Source organism: Colobus angolensis, unplaced genomic scaffold (assembly GCF_000951035.1).
Source record: "Colobus angolensis palliatus isolate OR3802 unplaced genomic scaffold, Cang.pa_1.0 Scaffold37, whole genome shotgun sequence".
Lineage (NCBI taxonomy): Eukaryota > Metazoa > Chordata > Mammalia > Primates > Cercopithecidae > Colobus > Colobus angolensis.
In genome coordinates this window covers 6212645-6232717 of record NW_012117043.1, presented here as the reverse complement: position 1 = coordinate 6232717, position 20073 = coordinate 6212645, and the positions used below count along the sequence as shown (strand labels likewise).

General features: G+C 47.4%; 1 protein-coding gene across 1 annotated transcript; it reads right to left on the bottom strand.

Annotated features, from left to right (window-relative positions):
* Positions 1–268: 268 nt before the first annotated feature.
* CCDC182 (coiled-coil domain containing 182) lies at positions 269–1118 on the bottom strand. The gene has a single exon (XM_011953721.1). The coding sequence runs from the start codon at positions 1063–1065 to the stop codon at positions 604–606; it is 462 nt and encodes a 153-aa protein (XP_011809111.1). The 5' UTR covers positions 1066–1118; the 3' UTR covers positions 269–603.
* Between the last annotated feature and the right edge of the window lie 18955 nt (positions 1119–20073).

The window sequence follows — 20073 nt, the reverse complement described above, 5'->3', positions numbered from 1 at the left end:
TGGCCAGTCTGCAGGCAAGGAAGCAGAGGTAGAAAGACACAGCAAAGAAAAGTGAGATGTGACAGTCTAACAGCGAAGGCAGACAGAAAGACCATACAGGCAAGGGTTAGAATACTAAAAACAGAGCAATCTGGGGTAGTGTTAGTGCACGAGCAAGCAGTCTGACCCCTCTGGGGAGATCATGAGTTACGTGACATGGTATCAGTTGACCACACATTAAGTCTCAAATTATGAAAGCCTTGAATCATTCAAAAAAAAGGTGAATCTGTTCAGCACAATCAGTTTAAGAATATACTGTACAAAAAAAAAAAAGTATACATTGAGCAATAGTACCATTGCAAACAGGAAAACAGTTCAAGTGAAAGTTACAGGGGCCTGACTTAGTAGTGGGGTGCCTCCTTCCTTGAGAGTGCTGGATAAATGGAATTTCACCAAAAAAACATATTGAAGTCTTTTTGCCTCTCAGGAAGGTGTTATTTAGGTAGAAGGAAAGCAATGGAAATGAGAAAAGGAAAGTAAGTGGGTGGGGACTTGGGGTTTGTCCTTCCTTTAAAAAAAAAAAAAATCATCTACTTGGCGCTTGGCTAGTGCTACCCACAAGGTTCAGTCAGCCTGGCTCTTCTTGGTGGCACGCAGGGCGTCGCGGCCCCTGTCCAGCAGCAGGTCCTCCAGCCGCTTGCAATGCTCCCGGAGCTGCTTCTCGCGTGGCAGTAGGAAAGTGAGAACCTTGTTGCGCACGATGCCACGGTCCTCCTCCTCCCTTAGCCGCTGCCTCACGCGAGCCGCCTGCTCCTCCTGCTGCACCAGGGCACCATTCATCTCGCAGAAGGAGTCTTCAAGGTAATGGATGGACTTCAATGTCTCTTTCTTAAAGTCTTCCAGCTCCCGTTGCACCCCGGCCACCTTCTGCTGCAGGATCTCCAAGTCGGCAGGTGGCGGGAGGCAGGAGGGCCATGACTGGGACAGGGAAAAGTCTCCAGACTGGAGGCCACTCTCTACCATTTTCTTCCCCTGTAAGGTATTCACCGTCATAAGAATGGACCCTGCCTGGTAGAGGGGTTCCATTGTCTCTCTTCTACGTTGAACAAAGAGAGGAAGCCAAGAGACCAGCCAGGTGAATAAATATTTTTGGCTAGAGACACGATCGATCATTCGGAGTGGAGAAACCCTAGAATTGTGACATCAGGGCCCCTTCAACCAACCAGAAAGAAAGCCACAATCCATTCATTTGCATATTGTAGCTTCCTTGCTTGGTTACCTAGAGCTTTGTCTGTTTATCTGACCAAGTGGCCTTTCTGAGATATGGATCCTCAACTCATCACTCTTCCAGAACCAGAACTCAGGTTCTTCTTTAACCTGAGGAACAAACCAAGTCCCAGAGCAGGGAAGTACACTGGCCAGAGCAAGGTAAGCCAGGCCAGGCTCACTGGCTGCCAGGACTGGGTGGTCTCCCACACTGGCAAGGGACCTGCATGGTCTTGGACTGGTCTCTGGGCTTTAGTACCTTACTAGTAAAACAAAGACATTGTAAGAAATGATACCTAATCCCACTTGTAGCTCTAAAATGCTAAAAAAGTAATCTCTTATTCCAAATCCATACTCCTATAATGATGCCAGAATTCCAGATAATCTTAGAAATTGTGAGAAATGTACTTAGATTTTGATGTGTGGTCCACAGCAATGGCTGATTCAGTAGGTGCAGGGTAAAAATGGATTAGTCGTATTTATCCAGTAAATACTAAGTGCTCACTACACACTAGGATCAGGGAACAAGTGAGTGCATGGTCCTCCAACATACCTGAATGTTGACAAATATGAGAAAAAAACACATAGAAAGGTAATTCTTGCACTTTTTACCTGATAATTAGAACAAAGGAAAATACTTCAGCTAATCTACATTTGGTTTAGTCAGGAACAAACCTTCATCTTGCACATCTCAGTCTCTTGCTTAGACCTTTCTCCTGGGCTCCAAATCTAAATGTCTCCCCAACAATGGGCCTCCAATTCAAACCATCCAAAGCTGAATCGGTGATCTCTTCACCCAAACCAGTTCCTGTTCCAGTATTGCTGTCAGATTAATGACAGCAACCCAGAACAGCACCCACACCAGAGCCCACGTAAGACAACTGGTGCTGTGATGCTAAAATTTGTGCCCTCCCAAACTCATGTTGCAATTTAATTGCCATTGTAACAGGATTACGAGGAAGGACCTTTAAGAGATGATTAGGCTACCTTTTAAGAGATAAATGGATTAATGCTGTTATCTTGGGAGCAGGTTTCTTATAAGTGGATAAGTTCAGCCCCTTTATGTCTCTCTCTCACCCTCTCTTTGCCCTTCTACCATGTGGTGTCTTCTGCTGTGGAATGACACAGCAAGAAGGCCCTTGCAAGATGCCAGCATTTTGATTTCAGACTTCCTAGCCTCCAGAACTGTAAGGAAATACATTTCTGTTCTTTATAAACTACCCAGCCTCCAATATTTTACTATAGCAGCACACAATAGACTAAGAAACCTAGGCTCAACCTAGACCCTTCCATGTCAAAGTGGCCCTAAGTCTTATTCAATCTACCAGTGCCAAGCACTCTAGCATCAAACCACCTGGGTTGGAGTCCCAGCTCCACTTATAAGCTACCCATCTTTGGCAGATTACCCCATCTCCCTGAGCCTCAATCTTCTTATCTATAAAGTAGGAATACTAATTCAGTGGTGTGCAGTTCTATAGGGAACAGTGAATAAAACTCTGATTTATATTAATAGCTGTTGCCAATTTCCATGGCGTAAATACTCCCACCATGGCCAATTTCAAGCTACCAACATGATGTCACTGGGAAGAGATGCACAAAATCAGCTCTCATGAGCCTCTGCAAGCTGACTCTTGCACCACAGGGCCTGTGATGAGGGCAGCTGTCTCCTCTGATATGCACATTAACTTATCCAGGGAGCCTTGCAGTAGGCATCAGAGAGGGCATTTTGCAGGGAGGTTCAAGGCTAAACTAAGGTGAAATTTTCTGGGTGATTTTGTGGGGCTTTTTTAGCATAATAAAGTATCAAGCAATAAGGTGAAATTTTAAATGGCAAGATGAAAAAAGCAACTTTGATTATTGAGACAGAATGGTGGAAAGAGCATTTTTCTAGGAGTCAGGAGATCTGGAGACTGGAATTGCTGTGTGACCCTAGGTCAATCACCTTCCCTCTCAGAACCTATTCCTTCCACCATAGTGTGAGAAGGCAGGATTTGGCTGTTCTGACGTCTCTGATGTTTGAAGAATCCACACAGTCCTTCAGTTAAATCTCTCTTGAGGCACTTACAATCTTCTCCCTCTTTTTGTGACTTAGGACTTTGTCCTTCCAGGTCCCTGATGGCACAGTAAACTCCATGAGGTCGGGGATCATGAGTTTCTTACACTGTGTACCCTCAAGCATCCCGCCTGGTGCCTTGCATATACTGGCACTCAGAGAACTAGATGAAATAAAACTTATTTTCACAGGTGGCTGTCAAATCCCGGGCACCCCTGGCTTTCCCGCTGACATGATGACACCTACTGGTCTTAGCAAAAACAGCAGCCTCTTGATTCTGCTACCTGAGAGAGCTAGATGGGGATTGAGGAGCTGATAAAAACAGCATGTGGTCTTGTGGTGTATTTAATTAAGGGAGTATGTGCATGTTGGGCACATAGTAGATTCTCAATAAATATTTTTTTGAATCAGCAAAAGGACAGTCTCTATCATTCTCTGAGTGCTTTTCTGTTTCTCTCTCTCTCTCTCTTTTATTTTCTGCCTCTTTTTCTCTGTCTCCCACGGGGAATGGTGGAAGTCGTAACCAGATCTGTGAAAGAAAAGTAGTAAAAGGCGTATGGAATAGCATTTTCTCCACTTCCCTGGTTTTTTTTGTTTGTTTGTTTGTTTGTTTTTTAATGACATTGCAGTTTGCTTCTCAGAACCAGAGGGGAGGACGGTATTTCCACAAGAGCACAACAGAGGCTAGAAGTGAGTGAGTGCTGTCAGCAGAAGACCCCAGGCTTGGTGGCCTCCTGAGCCTTCAGGGCAGCATCCTCAACAGGGCAACTTGATATACACGTTCTCCTGAATGTTCTCCTCCTAGAAATTTCATAATCAAGGACTATGCCTTTCTCACAAAATTTCCTTCCATATAAACTAGGAAACTAAGAAGCCAATCACTGTGTTCCCTTAAAGTTCTCAAGGAAAGGAGTTCTATCATCTCCAGGCCTTGAACCCACTGTCAGATGGGTTTCTCTGTCCCTGGCCTATTTCAGTGGTTACAGCCTCCTCATGTCTCAGGATGATGGGAGGACAAGAGGGGCACCTCAGCCCCACAGAGATCCCAGTCCTGCCCTTGAGAATCAGATTAAACCTGAATGGGATGGGACTCAATAGTGGGCATGTTCTAATAGTTCCCCAGGTTGGGCACCACTGGGTCTGAGCACCATTCCTGTGGGACCCTGCCCATGGCTTGCCAGTGAAAGCCAGATGGTTTCCCCAGGACCCCACCCCATCATATGCCTTCATCTGTCTCTGCAAATGAAATAAGCCTTGGTCCTTTTGGGGACTGGGAAAAGGGATATGACATAGAGGCCCTCCTTCTTCGTGTACCTTTTTTAAAGGGAGGAAAATGCTCAGAAGCTAGAAGCTCCTCACATCCCATGAGTTAGAACCACATCCCTGGGCCCCTTCTAACTGCATCACTGACTAGAGGCGTGGGGCTCCCACAGTTGGCTGAGGCCAATCACAGGCCCCTTCCTGGGACTGGGGCTGGGTCAAGCCTCCCTGAAACACAAGCCTCCCATACCAGAACCAAACTGGGGTTCTGTTCTCAAGCAAGAAAGGGAGAGTAAGAGGATGGGCAACCAACTGTGTCTTCCACCAAGAGTAATTAGACCTAAAAAGACTCGGTGAAAGAACCATGCAAAATCCTCTGAAATGAACTACTAAAGGGAGCTTCCAGGCAGAGTGGGAAGCAGTCTTCTGGGAGTCTCTTAAAACTGGTTTATCTAGGCCGGGAGCGGTGGCTCACGCCTGTAATCCCAGCACTTTGGGAGGCCAAGGTGGGCGGATCACGAGGTCAGGAGATCAAGACCATCCTGGCTAACACGGTGAAACCCCGCCTCTACTAAAAATACAAAACATTAGCCAGGCATGGTGGCGTACCTGTAGTCCCAGCTACTCGGGCAGCTGAGGCAGGAGAATGGTGAGAACCCAGGAGGTGGAGCTTGCAGTGAGCCGAGATCGTGCCACTGCACTCCAGCCTGGACGAGAGAGTGAGACTCCATCTCAAAAAAAAAAAAAAAAAAAAAAAGACTGGTCTCTCTCTCCCCATCCCCAAGAAAAAAAAAATCATTTAAAAAAAAACACAAAAAACGGAAGTCAGAACTCGGAACAATCTGTCCAAACCCCAAAGAACATGTGATTGGATATTTCTAAAGGAGAGAGGACAGCTATTGGCCCTATTTAGCCACTCTTGTCCCAGAATCCCTTGACCCGGTGCCTCCTATGGCCTGGGCAAGGATACTGCGATACCATCAGTGTCTTCTCAGATGCCCCCATAAAATATCTTCCATCCATCCTTCCATTCATTCATCCATCCATCCATTATTCCATTCATCCACCCATCTATCCAGCTATCCAGCCAGCCTTCCACCCATCTATCCATCTATTCAACCAGCCCGCCTTCCACCTGTCCATTCATTCATCCATCCATCCACCCATCTATCCAGCTATCCATCCCACCTTCCATCCATCTATCCATCCAGCCCGCCTTCCACCTGTCCATTCATTCATCCATCCAACCATCCTTCCACTCATTCAATGATAATCATCGAGTACCTACCCTGTGCAACTGAAATTCAAGAGAACAAACAAGACAGAAAAAAACTCCTGCTCTCAAGCAGGCAGCATTTTGATGGAGGAGACCAGTAAAGTAAGCAATCAACAAATAAGATGATTTGGGCTGGTGCTAAATCTCTGAAGGAAATAAGCAGTGGAAGGTGATAGCCTGTCGGGTGGGGGTGGGCTCAAAGAATGCCTTTGTCGGGGTTAGGGGGTGGGCGGCATTTAGGGCAAGACAGGAAGGAGGAGAAGACCTGGGGATAATATTCAGGAAGGAAGTGCCAGTGGAAAGGCCTGGGGCAGGAAGGGGCTCGAAGAGCCCAGAAAAGACCTGTGTGGCTGGCGGCAATGGGAAGCAGCAGGAGGAGGTCAGGAGGGGCTGGACCATGCAGCAACCTAGCTGGGGGAGGCAGGAGTGGTATCCCCAGTGTTATGAAGGCTATCCAGGGCTGCTCCAGCTGTGCACAGTTTCCACCTCTGCAGCTGGCATTCCAGTCAGGGGAATGGGGACAAGTCTGGGATGGGGGATGGGGACCAGGGTCAAGAACAAAACGTGGTGCTGTTCTCTATGATTAATTAACCCAGCACCAGAGCCCCGAGGCGCGGTGCTAAAAATACCTGCTTCCCTCTGAGATGCGGCAGCTGCCACCCAGCAAATTTTACCCACGCCATTTGTCATAATTTGACACTGCTAAGGAGTGTCCACAGGGCTGTGTGTCTGCAAGAATCGGACTCATCCACAGCCCACTAGCCAGCTGGTCCTCGGAAACCATCCATGGCGCTGTTCTACCTTTGCTCTCCTCCCATCCCTGAGCCCAGCCAATGTGCCTGCCACCTGCCACCCCGCCTGCCGGTTCGCCGCTCCTCCTGGAACCGAGCGGACCGCCTCCAGAGGTGGGAGCCAAACCTTCCTCGAGAGCAGGAGGAGCGCATCGCTGGATGCCATGTTTCACACTCTGCAACTCTGCAACTCAGATTAGAGCCATCCATCAGAGGCCCTGCCAGCCCAGGGCGGCACTTTAATTAAAATATGTAAAACATCCTGGTGGGAGTGGAGCTGAAGACACAGGAGCAGGCCTTGGACAGAAGCTGGCCCTTCTCCAGCCTGGGAGGGCTAGGGTTGTGCCAGGAAGGCCCTCCGAAGCAGTCTGGGGGAGTGGTGATGTCTAAAATGCACCAGCAGCCACTCTACTGAGCACAGAACTTAGCCAGGGCAAGAACATTTGCTTGAAAGAAAGCCACACCAGGTCCCCGGGCCAGCACGGTGACCCTAAGAGTATGTTGGGAAGGACTTGGCATCACACCAGTTGTCAGTCTTAGGGGTTGGAATGTTCTATTCCCACTCTCAATTTTCTAAAGGACACATTGTGACGCCGATACCTGGACATTTACACAAACTCTTTAGCAAATCCATTTCCATTTTCCAGACGAATCAACCCCCAAGTTCACTCTTTGTTCAGACTTTGCTTTCTATGTTGAGAGGAAAAGTGGCAGCGGCTGCATTGTTGAGGGCAAGGGTGTGCAACTTTTTTGCACGGTTTGCGCAAAATCAGAAAAAAATGTCTAGGCCAATTTTTTCAATCCAACTTTTAAAAATCACGAGATGCAATATTTAAAAATTGTTTTAAGCATCCTTTAATTTTTTTCCCCCCTATGATTGAAGGACTTTGTGATTGTTATTGAAACATCAGAACCTGAAGAGGTATAGTATGCTGCAGTCTCACTCTGCACTTTAGGCCTGCAGCACATTTTCTGGGCAATGACATAGATTGTGTGTAGTGCTGAGGGATTTGGGGCTGGGGAGGCAAACTGGACTCTGAGCCCAGCCAGAGACCGGGGACAAAGAAGAGCCCCATTAGGAGTTCCTGGTTCTGGTAGAGCAAGGGGTCGGGGGGCTATCTGGAAGCCCATCTCGGTGGGGAGAAGAGGCATTGCTGCAGGAGGCGATGGGTACCAATTCTCCCTCCACTCCCAGCCCTCCGAAGCACAGCAGGGTGAGGAGAGATGCCCACGGGCTCTAAAATAAACCTGCACACAGACAAACTACTGCTCCCATCAGCCTGCACCCCTCCAACCAGGGACAACTTCCTCAGGGCAGAGCCAGAGCCACTGTCTGCATGTGGGGGTGTCAGGCTGAATTATGTGAGCTGAAAAACCAAATCCCCTCCTTCCTGGGTTACTTAACTGTCTGCCTGGCAAGGCTGAGAGATTACTGGTGACAGACACCAGGGCCTGCCTGGCTGCTCCAGACAGAGAAGCTTTGATCACCTGGAAAACTCCAGACACCAGGCCTCCTAATGATGAGTAATGAGTTCAAACCATCGGAAAGTTACCCAGCACCATGTGCTGGGGACACGCACAGCTTCCACAGAAGCCTGGGCCGGGGAACCATTGCACAGTCATCTAGTGTCCTAAGACAGAGTTTGACCCCGACTCCCATGCCCACCCCAGCCCCACCCAGAGTCTTGCTAGCTTGTTGATAAGGCAAGGAAGATTCTAAGCTCTGGGCACTTGTCTGTTCCAAGGGTTGATCTGGGGTCTAGAGGCCAGAATTTATCTTTAAATTCAAGAATTCAGCCTCCTTATTTGTTCATTCATTCATTCATTCACTCATTCATGTATTCAACACACATTTATTGAATGACTAAGATAAGCCAGGCATGGTGCTGAATGCTTAGGATAGAAGACACTGAAATGAGGCTCCTGTCCTGAGGAGATTTGCCATCTCGCATGGAGATAACCTGCAAGTCCAGCATCACAAGACTCTGTGATAAGAAGCCTGACAGACTTGGCTACAGGGTGTTAAGATGGCCCAGAGGAGGGGTTCTAAATTAGAGTGTCCCTTCCTTCTGGCAGTGAGGATAGGAGCAGGATGGGATGGAATTCAAATATTCTGGGTCCTTCTAGGCTGGGATCCTAGGCCTAGGTCCTTCCAAGCTATTTGAGCCTGTGAGAATCCCCAGTCTCAAGCTGTACCTGCATCACTTCATCTGGGATTTCCTCCTGCTCTGATGTCAGCTGGAAATATGTCAACCTTGAGTCCCCCTTTTGGCTTCATGGTAACTAAAGCCCATTGAGTCTCAAACTTTGACATGCATTAGAATCATCTTGGGAGAGTGTTAAAATATCATTTTTAAGTTCTGAGCCCCACTCCCAAGAGATTCTAATTCAGAAGGCCTTGGGAGACTGAAATTAGGGTGATCAACCATCTTTTTTTTTTTTTTTAATAGACAGGGTCTCACTACATTACCCAGGCTGGTCTCGAACTCTTGGGCTCAAACAATCCTCATGCTTCGGTCTCTCAAAGTGCTAGGATTACAGGTGTGAGCTGCTGTACCTAGCCGATCAACCATCTTGATTTACCCAGAATTAACATATTTTCCCAGATATGAGACTTTCCATTTTAAAACTGGGACAGTCCCAGGAAAACTGGACAGGTTGATCACCCTAGCTAGGGCAGATGCTATTCATCCCTTCCCAGTGGCATTCCTTTCTTCCTTGAATTATAGAATCTCGATTTTGATGAGGCAGTAACATGCTTAGGGAAGGTGAGCCTTCACCCAGACCCAGGTGGTAAACCTGGGTGCATTCAGTAATTCCATTCCCTTTTGCTATTGGTTTATTTAAGGTAGGCCTGTGATTCACTTCTGGTCAATAAGTTGTAAAAAGAAAACTTATGGAAAGGAAATTGAAGTTTAGAAGTGGGACAGAGAGGGAGGGAGGGAGAAGGAGAGATGCCTGCTCTTTCTTCTACCTTGGATGCAGTTGTGTGACAACATGATGGTTGGAACTGTGGCAGCCATTTTGTAATCATAAGGAAAACCTAAGGATGAAAATTCAGTTGGGCTAAGGACAAACAACTAGAAAGATAAAAAGAACCTCCACTGTTTAATAATATCATTGATACTCTACACCAAACCTGAAATTACCTACCTCCAATATAATTGATATGTGATTAAATGTCTTTCTTCATCAAACAACTGTTGTCTGATATTCTGTTAACTTTCTGCCATACACATCATGATTAATATAAAGGGCCTAGAAATCAGTATTTTAAATAAGATCCCCAAAATCATTCTGATGCCCTCCATCGATCTAGCTAATCCAGTGATTCTCAAAATATGGTCTTCAGACATGCAGCATCAGCATCCCCTGGGAACTTGCTGGAAATGCACATTCTCAGGCCCCCCTTAGACCTTCTGAATTAGAAACTCTGGGAGTTTCTGGGGCCCGTCAGTTTGTATTTTAACAAGCCCTCCAGAGGATTCTGATAATTGCCAAAGTTTAAGAATCATTGAGCTAATCAATACCTGAGACTCTCTGCATAATATCAGACCTGAGAAACTTCTGGATGGAACTTTTCATCTTAATCCAGGTCTCAGTTGCTTCTTTATATTGCTTGGGAAATAAAGCAGGATGTCTTCTTACCTTCTGTGATTTTTCTCCTTCCTCCCCAGGCCCTTCCCAGGTAATCTTTTTTTTTTTTTTTTTTTTTGAGACGGAGTCTCGCTCTGTGGCCCAGGCTGGAGTGCAGTGGCCGGATCTCAGCTCACTGCAAGCTCCGCCTCCCGGGTTTATGCCATTCTCCTGCCTCAGCCTCCCGAGTAGCTGGGACTACAGGCTCCCGCCACCTCGCCTGTATTGAATGACTAAGTTTTTTGTAATTTTTAGTAGAGACGGGGTTTCACCATGCAGCCAGGATGGTCTCGATCTCCTGACCTAGTGATCCACCCGTCTCGGCCTCCCAAAGTGCTGGGATTACAGGCTTGAGCCACCGCGCCCGGCCCTCCAGGTAATCTTGCATTAGTTGGATGCTTTGACCAGATTTCCTGGCCTGTGTTATTTAACAGCATGTAGTGACAGGGGAGGGAGGTAGTTCTCTGCAGTCAGGCCTGGCCAGGGCAGGAGGTAAACTTGGTCAACCCAACAGTTAAGGAGAGTGCATGGCAATGCCCCTGGCCCAGTAATTCTGGGTGAGTGTTTATACCCTTCACCAATACTCAACTCATCAGACATTGCATTACATGGCAGCCGGCCTGGGAGGAGAAGAGAGGAGGCCCAGGCAGCTCCTTCTCTTCCTTCCTAGGGAAGCCTTGCCTTGGCTGGCCTTTTATACTTCAGGCAGTCCCCTACTTCTCAACATAATGAGTTACTCCAAACCCCGGTAGTAGTCTAAAGGCAAAAACTGAAAAACAGACTCCATGTTGCAAGGGGGATCCATTCTCAGTTCATTAAAAAAGGAAGTTACAGGCCGGACTCGGTGGCTGCTCACGCCTGTAATCCCAACACTTTGGGAGGCCAACGCGGGCGGATCACCTGAGGTTAGAAGCTCGAGACCAGCCTAACCAACACGGAGAAATCCCGCCTCTACTGAAAATACAAAAAATTAGCCAGGCGTGGTGGTGCCTGCCTATAATCCCAGCTACTAGGGAGGCTGAGGCAGGAGAATTTCTGGAACCCAGCAGGCAGAGGTTGCAGTGAGCCAAGATCGCACCATTGCACTCCTACCTCGGCAACAAGAACAAAACTCCATCTCAAAAAAAAAAAAAGGAAATGATAAAATCCCTAATTACACCTCTTCTTTGGAATATTTCTTCAAAAATAATTTTCAGTATTTCACATATGCTTCTGAATCTTCCTCTTTACAACTGAGCACGCTGTCAAAGGATCGTCCAATGAGCATCACATTGTGAATAATCATTTAGTTTTTTAAAAATATGAATTATCACCCTTAAAGCATTTTCTATGTGCCAGACACAGGGACTCTATATGCATCATGTTTTGAAGTCAAGAGTCACCAGCCCAGGCACGCCCGCCAAGGCTCACCTTTGTCCGGGTGAAATGAGGTTTATGAGTCATATCATAGCAGCTTTATGTTGCCCATCTCCCACTCAAATGTATCAAATAAAGCCAAATGCCATAAAATATTCAAACACTTGCCCCACTTCTGCTGTGTGGTGTAAGCTGGCAAGACTGCTGACAAGGACCCACTGGCCTGCAGAGCCCCTGGGTAGCTGAGAGTGCGGTCCGTCAGCTAAGGTTCTGAAAAAGTGAATTCAGCTTTCAATGGTTTTGAAGTGTGTTATCAGAAAGTGAGGGCTGTACCAAAGTTCCGCCTTGCCTCTCTAGTCAGGGGGTCTGTGGATCTCTGGCTCCCACTGCCATGAGTCTTGTCTTGGGTGCACTTTTCAGAGGGCCCCCTCCAGCCACCCTTGTTTACAGTCTACCAACAAGCAAGGCTGCTTCCAGGAGCAGGGCCCCCCTGGTGCTCAGGTCTTGCTCACACTCACAGGCAGACACCTGTTCCTGGGTGGTCACTGGCCTACACACTCCAGTGGTCAATCTAACTCATGATTTATACTTTTCTTGGCCATCATCATGTGGTCATTGTTATAACCAAGGCCTGGATGCCAAATGGTCCCTCTCGTACAATAGTTGAGATAAGCAGTAAAGTCAGAAAAGGGCATTAAGCGGAAAAAAAAAACATTTAAGGCTATGCGATGGCCATACCGTTAAGAGCAGGCAATTTGGAGAGTCAGCCTGAGAGCAAAGCAAAAAGACCCAACCACTGCCGAGCCTGACTTCCGTTTTGCAACCAAGCTGTGGGAGGCAAGCAGGCGGTCTCCTTGTCTCCTCCCACCTCCGAATGTCCTCTGGTACCAGGTAGATGCCCACCTCATGCACTGTTCCCTCTGGTTTCTGTGCTGGGAGCATCTCAGCTGCTTCCTGTTACAGAAACACTTTTTTTGCCATAAAGTCAGTCACTTCCCCTGCTCCTAGACCCAGAGAATGAGGTAAAAAGCCCCAAGGAGGGCTTGTGAGCCTGGGTTTTTTTCTTGTTTTTTTTTTTTTTTTTTTTTTTTTTTTTTTTTTGAGACAGAGTTTCGTTCTTGTTGCCCAGGCCAGAATGCAATGGTGAGATCTCAGCTCACTGCAACGTTTGCCTCCCAGATTCAAGCGATTCTCTTGCCTCAGCCTCCCGAGTAGCTGGGATTATAAGCATGTGCCACCACGCCCGGCTAACTTTGTATTTTTAGTAGAGACGGGGTTTCTTCATGTTGGTCAGGCTGGTCTCAAACTCCTGACCTCAGGTGATCCGCCCACCTCGGCCTCCCAAAATGCTGGGATTACAGGCGTGAGCCACTGCGCCCAGCTGAGTCTGGCTTTTAAAGCGTGCTTCATTTGATTCCTAGCACTGGGGTTGGGGAGGGGTCAAAGTGATCCCACAGGTTGAGGATGACAGGTCAGCAGAGGTTGGCCAAGGCTCCGGAGGTTGTTACTTTTCAGACACAGTGTTCCTGGGGGCAATTAAAAGGCTGGTCTTTGGGAGAGGTGTCAACTACAAAATCCTGCTAGGCTAGGGTTCCGGTCAAAGCCCACGAGCAGGCAGCAAGATGCTCAGGCTCCCTCCCCAAACACACCACCTCCGGGTAACAAAGCCTTCAGGAATCAATCAACGGCTGCAGCATGCACCATTCTGTCTCAGCGGCTCCCTTTTCTCCCTCTGCTCTTGCCAGGAGAGGTCAGAGTTCACATCAAATGTCATTAATCTTCTTCCTGGGGGCTGGGGGCTTATTGGACAGTCCTATTAATCAGAGGCCTATCGTACCCACAGCCTGGCTGGGTCGCCATTGTCCTGCTCCTCACCTATCATAGAAAGATTAGATTATCAGTGACAACTGAGACACCCTTTGAGTCACAAGAAAGCTGGAGATTGGAGTTGCTTTTATTTTTTTTAATATATCCTCCTGATTTGAGGATGAGCTGTTTCTTGTCTTGTCACACTACATCCTTTTCTTCAAAGAATCAGCTTTAAGAATCCAATTTGTCAAACTGGACAATCACTGGCAAATCCATAAAAAAAAAAAAAAAAAAAAACCCTTGGCGACTCTATCAAAAAAGGTAAAATAAAGCAGAAGGTTTTAAATGGGGCCTGAAAGCATTAGAAAATAAGTTACATTTGACAACAATTAATCTCTGAGAAGCAGGGGCTTTGTAAAAAGGAACAGGCAGAAATGTGTCCAAAGTGGGTTCTGGGGATCCACACAATGGGGATCTGTCCATTCCCTGTGCGCCCGTCCCTCTTCCAGAGTGGAGTCCGGTGGAGACCTGGGGCTGCAAAAGCATGAGAGACCGACCTTCCGAGCTTCCCCCTAACTCTCTACCAACCAGTGTCAATAGCTGCACAACAACAAAACAGAACAGAACAAAAACACCAGGGCAGAGCAGCGCGAAGACCTCAGCCCTCCAGGTCTCCCGATTGTGTGACAGACTCAGACAGTCACCCATCAGGTACCGAGCCCACCAATAGAGGCCCTGTGGGAGTCATAAGTGAAGGGGACACTTCTAATCCCTTTGAAGTGTAGAGACCACGGGGAGCACATGAAACGCCTAAGTCAACTTAGATGGGACCAGGGCCTTGGAGACCGTGGCCTCCGGGGCTACAAATGGAGATGCCTCAAGGGCCCAGGAAGGAATGTAAACCAGGGAAGTGGGCTGTGGGAAACCCACTGGGAGCAGTGAGGAGTCCAGCAAGAGAGTGCTCCGCACGAGCCTGCCTGCAGGGGTGCAATGACCCCATTCCATCTCACCACACTGTGGGAAGGGGAGCTCCAATCCCCCAGATCTTTCCAGTTCCATGAGATTCCAGAGACTCAGGTTTTTATATTAATACTCTGTATTTTAGGCTGGGTGCAGTGGCTCACGCTTGTAATCCCAGCACTTTGGGAGGCAGAGGAGGGTGGATCATGAGCTCAGGAGTTTGAGACCAGCCTGCCCAACATAGTGAAACCCCGTCTCTACTAAAAGTACAAAAAATTACCCAGGCGTGGTGGTGGGCACCTGTAATCCCAGCTACTCAGGAGGCTGAGGCAGGGAAATGGCTTGAACCCGGAAGGCGGAGGCTGCAGTGAGACGAGATTGTACCATTGCACTCCAGCCTGGGCGACAGTGAGACTCCATCTCAAAAAAAAAAAAAAAAAACTCTGTATTTTAATCATTGGCAACATATTCAAAAAAAATTTTTTTTTTAATCCCTGGGCATACTAAATAAAACCCATAGGCGGGTCCAGTTTGGCCCCAGGCCTGGGATTGGTGCTTGTTGGAATCCACCTGCCTTGGTACCAGTAAGGACCAGGAGGCCCAGAGAGGCTGGTAACTGCAAAGATCACACATCTGGCAGGGCCAGTGCAAGAGCCTGGTTCAGACTCCCAGCCCAGTGCTCTCTGCTCCAGATCTGAATATGGAAGCACATCTGTGACCAATTATTATTAATAGATAAGCTCATTGGAGGGCAATAAAAGGGCTAAGAATGAAGAGAAGAACCTTGATTTCACACCTTCACTGTGAAAGCAGAGAAGAGACTAAATTGGACAAGACCCGAGTGATTATTGCTGTACCTTTGATATCATAAGCGTTTAATTTTCCTACCTAAAAAAACTAGCCCTGGGTGCTTCTCTATGTGGGTGCTATAGTGGCCTGGGGCAGGGGGACAGGAAGGGCTGCTCTGTGGCCCTCCAGTTATGCTGTGGGCTGCCAGCTCTGTGGAGGTGTGTCACCCACTTGGCCATAGCCAAACACTGGAGCTGGGGAGCCAAACTACCTTTTCAAATCCACTCTCTGCCACTTACTAGCTGTGTGACTTCAGACAAGTTACTCAACTTCTCTGGGCTTTAATTTTCTCATTTCAGAAATGGGAATCATAATATCTACCTCAGAAGATTGTTCTGAAGATTAAAAGTAGCATAGAATGAGTAAGTTGTGATTGTGCCACTGTACTCTAGCCTGGACAACAGAGCAAGACCCCATCTCTAAAAAAAAATAATAAATAAAAGTAGCATAAAACAGAGCCTGTCCCAGGGCAAGTGTTCTATAAATTATTGTTGTTATATAATATAATCATGTATTATACCATCTTCAAAAGTGCCTGGTGTTGAGACACAACATTATAGGAAGCTGAGTCTGGGAGGAACCTCAGAAACCATTCCTAGTTTGATTATCTAAGAGAGGAAAAAAAAAAAAAAGCCAGGGTCGCAAGATAGAAAATAGTTTAATTTCTGTAGCAGGCACATATGAAAATCTCTTCTGCATTCCTACATAGACAGTTCACTTTTTTTTTTTTTTTTTGAAACAGAGTCTCACTCTGTAGCCCAAGATGGAGTGCAGTGGCACCATCTCGGCTCACTGCACACAACCTCCGCCTCCCAAGCTCAAGCGATTCTCATGCCTCAGCCTCCCGAGTAGCTTGGACTACAAGTGCACCACCACTCCCGGCTAATTTTTTGTATTTTAGTAGAGACGGGGTTTCACCATGTTGACCAGGGTGGTCTCGAACTCCTGAGCTCAGACAATCTGCCCGCTTCAGCCTTCCAAAATGCTGGAATTACAGGCGATAGTTCACTTTTAACCATTTGCATAGCCCTATGCCAACCATTTTGTTTTCCTGACATAATCCCATTGGAAATAAGGAAAGTTTCTACTACAAATATATTTAAAAGCAAAGCCGTACAAGCCTTCAGACTCCCAAATATTCCAGCAATGTCAGCATAGCCAACACTGCATAACATCCACTGCTGTGCTCATTAAAGAAAGATTTGTGAGATGACTCAGGGCTGTATTTGTCCACTGCAAGTGTATGACCAGCTTCATTTTCAAAAATCATCGTTCCCCAAGGTAGTTTGTGATCATTAGCGAAAGGCTGAGCCTCAACGCAATTTCAATGTTTTGGGAAAGATGCTGTATGTCTTTCCATACTGGCTTGATGCATTAAGGTCAAACCAGTTGATCGTTTGTGAAAATTGAACACTTGAACATGTTAACTGTTGACAAACTTTGACAGGTATTATGTCTGCCTTTATTAGGAGATTAATTAAAGGCTGCCGGAGGTGGTGGCACTGTGTGAAAAGCCTAGATTTGGTGATAGATAGATTTGGGGACAGATCCTGACTCCTTACTTGGCTTTAAGGCCTTGGGCTAGTTTCTTAAACTCTCTGTGTCTCCATTTATTTGTGTGGGAAATGGGGTAATAAAACCTGCTTCATAGACTTTGTGAGAATGAAACAGAAAACGTATGTGCTCAGGAAATGTGAGATCCCTCCCAGCCCGCCGCATCCCCTCTAGAAAGATGAGGCGAGTGTTCATCTGTGGACGGGCATTCACCGTGGGGCTCGTATGGCGCCCCTTGCTAACTGCTGGGATGAATCGGCTCAAAGCCAAATTTAGGTTGATGTCAAATGAGAGGGGAGAACAATGAACACATCATGCTTTATGCTTCTGTTTAGGCTTCTGATCTAAAGACCAATTGTTGAGTTATTTAAATAAGAGTCTGCACCCTCTTTGGAGATGGCGTGGCGTCTGAAGTCAGAGTCCTGGCTGAGTTTCAGTTTCAGCACACTATTTTTGATTTACTGACCTTTCTGCAACCTTTCACCATCCTGAAGCAATCTGAGAGAAGAATTGTGAGGTATCTCCCTGAGCACCAATGTGGGGTGAGGTACTGGCCCCGAGAGGATATTGAGAAGGCACATCCCGTGCAGGAGACCTCTGGCCTATCCTTCGGCTCTGGGGAAGTTCCCCAAGGGTGGATGACTATCTACCTTGGGAGTTCAAAGATGAATGACACCACTGCCAAATAAAAACTGAGGGAGTAGGGGGCCTGGAGTCTGAAGCCTGAACTAGAGCTAATGATGACAGCCAACATTCATTGAGCTTTCACTCTGAGCTAAGCATGATGCTTGAAGCTTTCTTTTTTCTTTCTTTTTTTTTTTTTTTTTTTGAGATGGAGTCTCTGTTGCTCAGTGCTACAATCCGGGCTTACCACAAACTCTGCTTCCTGGGTTTAAGCAATTCTCCTGCCTCAGCCTCCTGATTAGCTGGGATTATAGATACGCACTATCATAGCCCGTTAATTTTTATATTTTTAGTACAGACGAGGTTTTGCCATGTTGGTAAGGCTGGTCTTGAACTCGTGACCTCAGGTGATCCACCCGCCTTGGCCTCCCAAAGTGCTGGGATTATAGGCGTGAGCCACTGCACCTGGCCGATGCTTGACGCTTTAAACCCTGTATTGCATCCAAGCTTCCTATCAGCCCTATGAGGTAGATATGATTACTGTCATAACTGAAAATACTGAGAAGTTACACCTGTTGCCCAAAAGCCACATGGCTCTCACCAAGCAGAGTGGGAGCCAGGTACGGGTGACGCCCACACTCTTACCTGCTGGTTACACAGTTTCCCCAAACACATTGATTCCTTCAGTGCTCCCACAAGAGAATCCCAGCAGCCACACCTGCACGTCATCCCACCTTAGGGCAAAACTCCGCTTCTGTTTGGAAGAGACACATGATAGGCAGGGGCCTACACTTTCCACCAGGGGTCCTTTCTCTGGACATTGGGACTCCAGAGGTTACCTGGGCCTGGGGTTTAACCCTGCAATACAGACACACATACTCATGCACACACATGCACACACACACATGCACGCACATGAATACAAAACCACAAGTAGAATTCCTAGTACCCTGCCCAGCCTGCAGGGGAAGGGCAGTGGCCTCTCTTTATCCTCACGACCCCTCCACCCAGCCCCCTACACTGGCATCCACTGATCTGCTCCTGCTGGGCTGTTGGAGCTAAGGAGAGACAAGTTTGTCTTCCACCCACTTCCAGGGCTGTGTCCTTGGCTTCGATGACCTTACAAAGGCTCTCACCGGAAGTGCTATTTAGCAAGAAGAAAAGAAAAGAAGAATAGCTGCAGCCTAAAATAAGTATTATTGGCAACCAGGAGAGAAACTCAGGGCTCGTAGAACCAAATGAAGAATTTGTAAGCTTTCAGCCACCTGAAATTGTGGCGCTTTCCCCACCCCACGCACTTAATAAGAGCTGACAGCCTGCATTGTTCTGCCATGACAAGGTACGCTGCAGCCCAGTGATAGGGCGAGAGCAGCAGGGGGACAAAGGCAGCACAGCCGAGGAGAGGCAGAGTGAGGGGTGAAACATAAAGACTGAGGGCTGGGGGGGGTTTGACTCCTAATCAGGGGCCTGGCAAGAGACCCTGGGAATGGCAGCCCACTGACAGTGGAGACCAGGAGCTCCAGATGGCTTTTTGTCTCGATGCAATAAAAAATGTAATCTGACAGGCCCTGGGATGGGACTCAGGGAAACAAAAGTCTGCCGGGCGGGGAGCGGGAGTGGGCCGGGTTAAAGGTATCAGAGCCTGAGAAAGACAAAAAGAAGTGGCTGTCTCGTTGAGCAATTATGGGCTTTGCAAATGACATTTAATTCCAGAGGTGCACGCCAGGGACAAAGCCAGTTGTTTTCTGGTCTTGGCAGGGGTAGAGGAATTGGAAATACACTGGACATTTGGCCTTGGAAGAAATGTGATAACTTTGCCAATTACCCAAGGATGTGGGCTGCTTGTGTCCACACTTTTCTCCCCACCCCAAATCATTAGGGGATGATATAAAGATACAGGGCTTCCTGGTACAATTTAATTGCTCATATACCGAAAAGTGATGAGCTCCATCGAATTGCACAGACATCCTGTAGGAGACCAGCTGCCATATTAACGTGGCTTCTCAGAGGGGAACACACGTCGACCTGCTTCACCGGGAGCACACAGAAGCCCAGGGAAACAGTGGTCCCCCTGTGGCCTCTGATGGGACTGTCGCTTTTTATTAAGTAATCTCTGCCTTTCAGATCACTGTATGTTTTCTTCCCAAAGGTCCTGGTTGCTGTGTAGGCCCAGCACACAGCAGGTTCCCAATAAATGTTAAACAGCGGATGGTAGTGATGTCTCCAGATGTCACCGTAGGAGACAAATTGTCACCCAGGGGATGACTCCACACTGGGACTATGGTGTGGTCACTATGGCTATATAGCATGAAACTTAAGGCATGATGGGTTAGGGGTTCTGAGGCAGGGAAATGGAGCAGGAGGGTTAGTGGATATTACAAAGGGCCTCTTAGACAAAAACTATAAAGCCAGAAGATGCGTAGTTCTGGTGAGGATGTGGGGAAACAGGCGCTCTCAGATCATGGTAGAGGAGAAGGAGTAAAGGCTTTTCCAAAAATAATGTATCAATAGTGATTAAAATGTAAATGGCCAGGCACAGTGGCTCTTGCCTGTAATCCCAGCACTCTGAAAGGCTGAGGTGGGTGGATTGCTTGAGCCCAGGAGTTTGAGACCAGCCTGGGCAACATAGTGAAATCCCGTCTCTACAAAAAATACAAAAA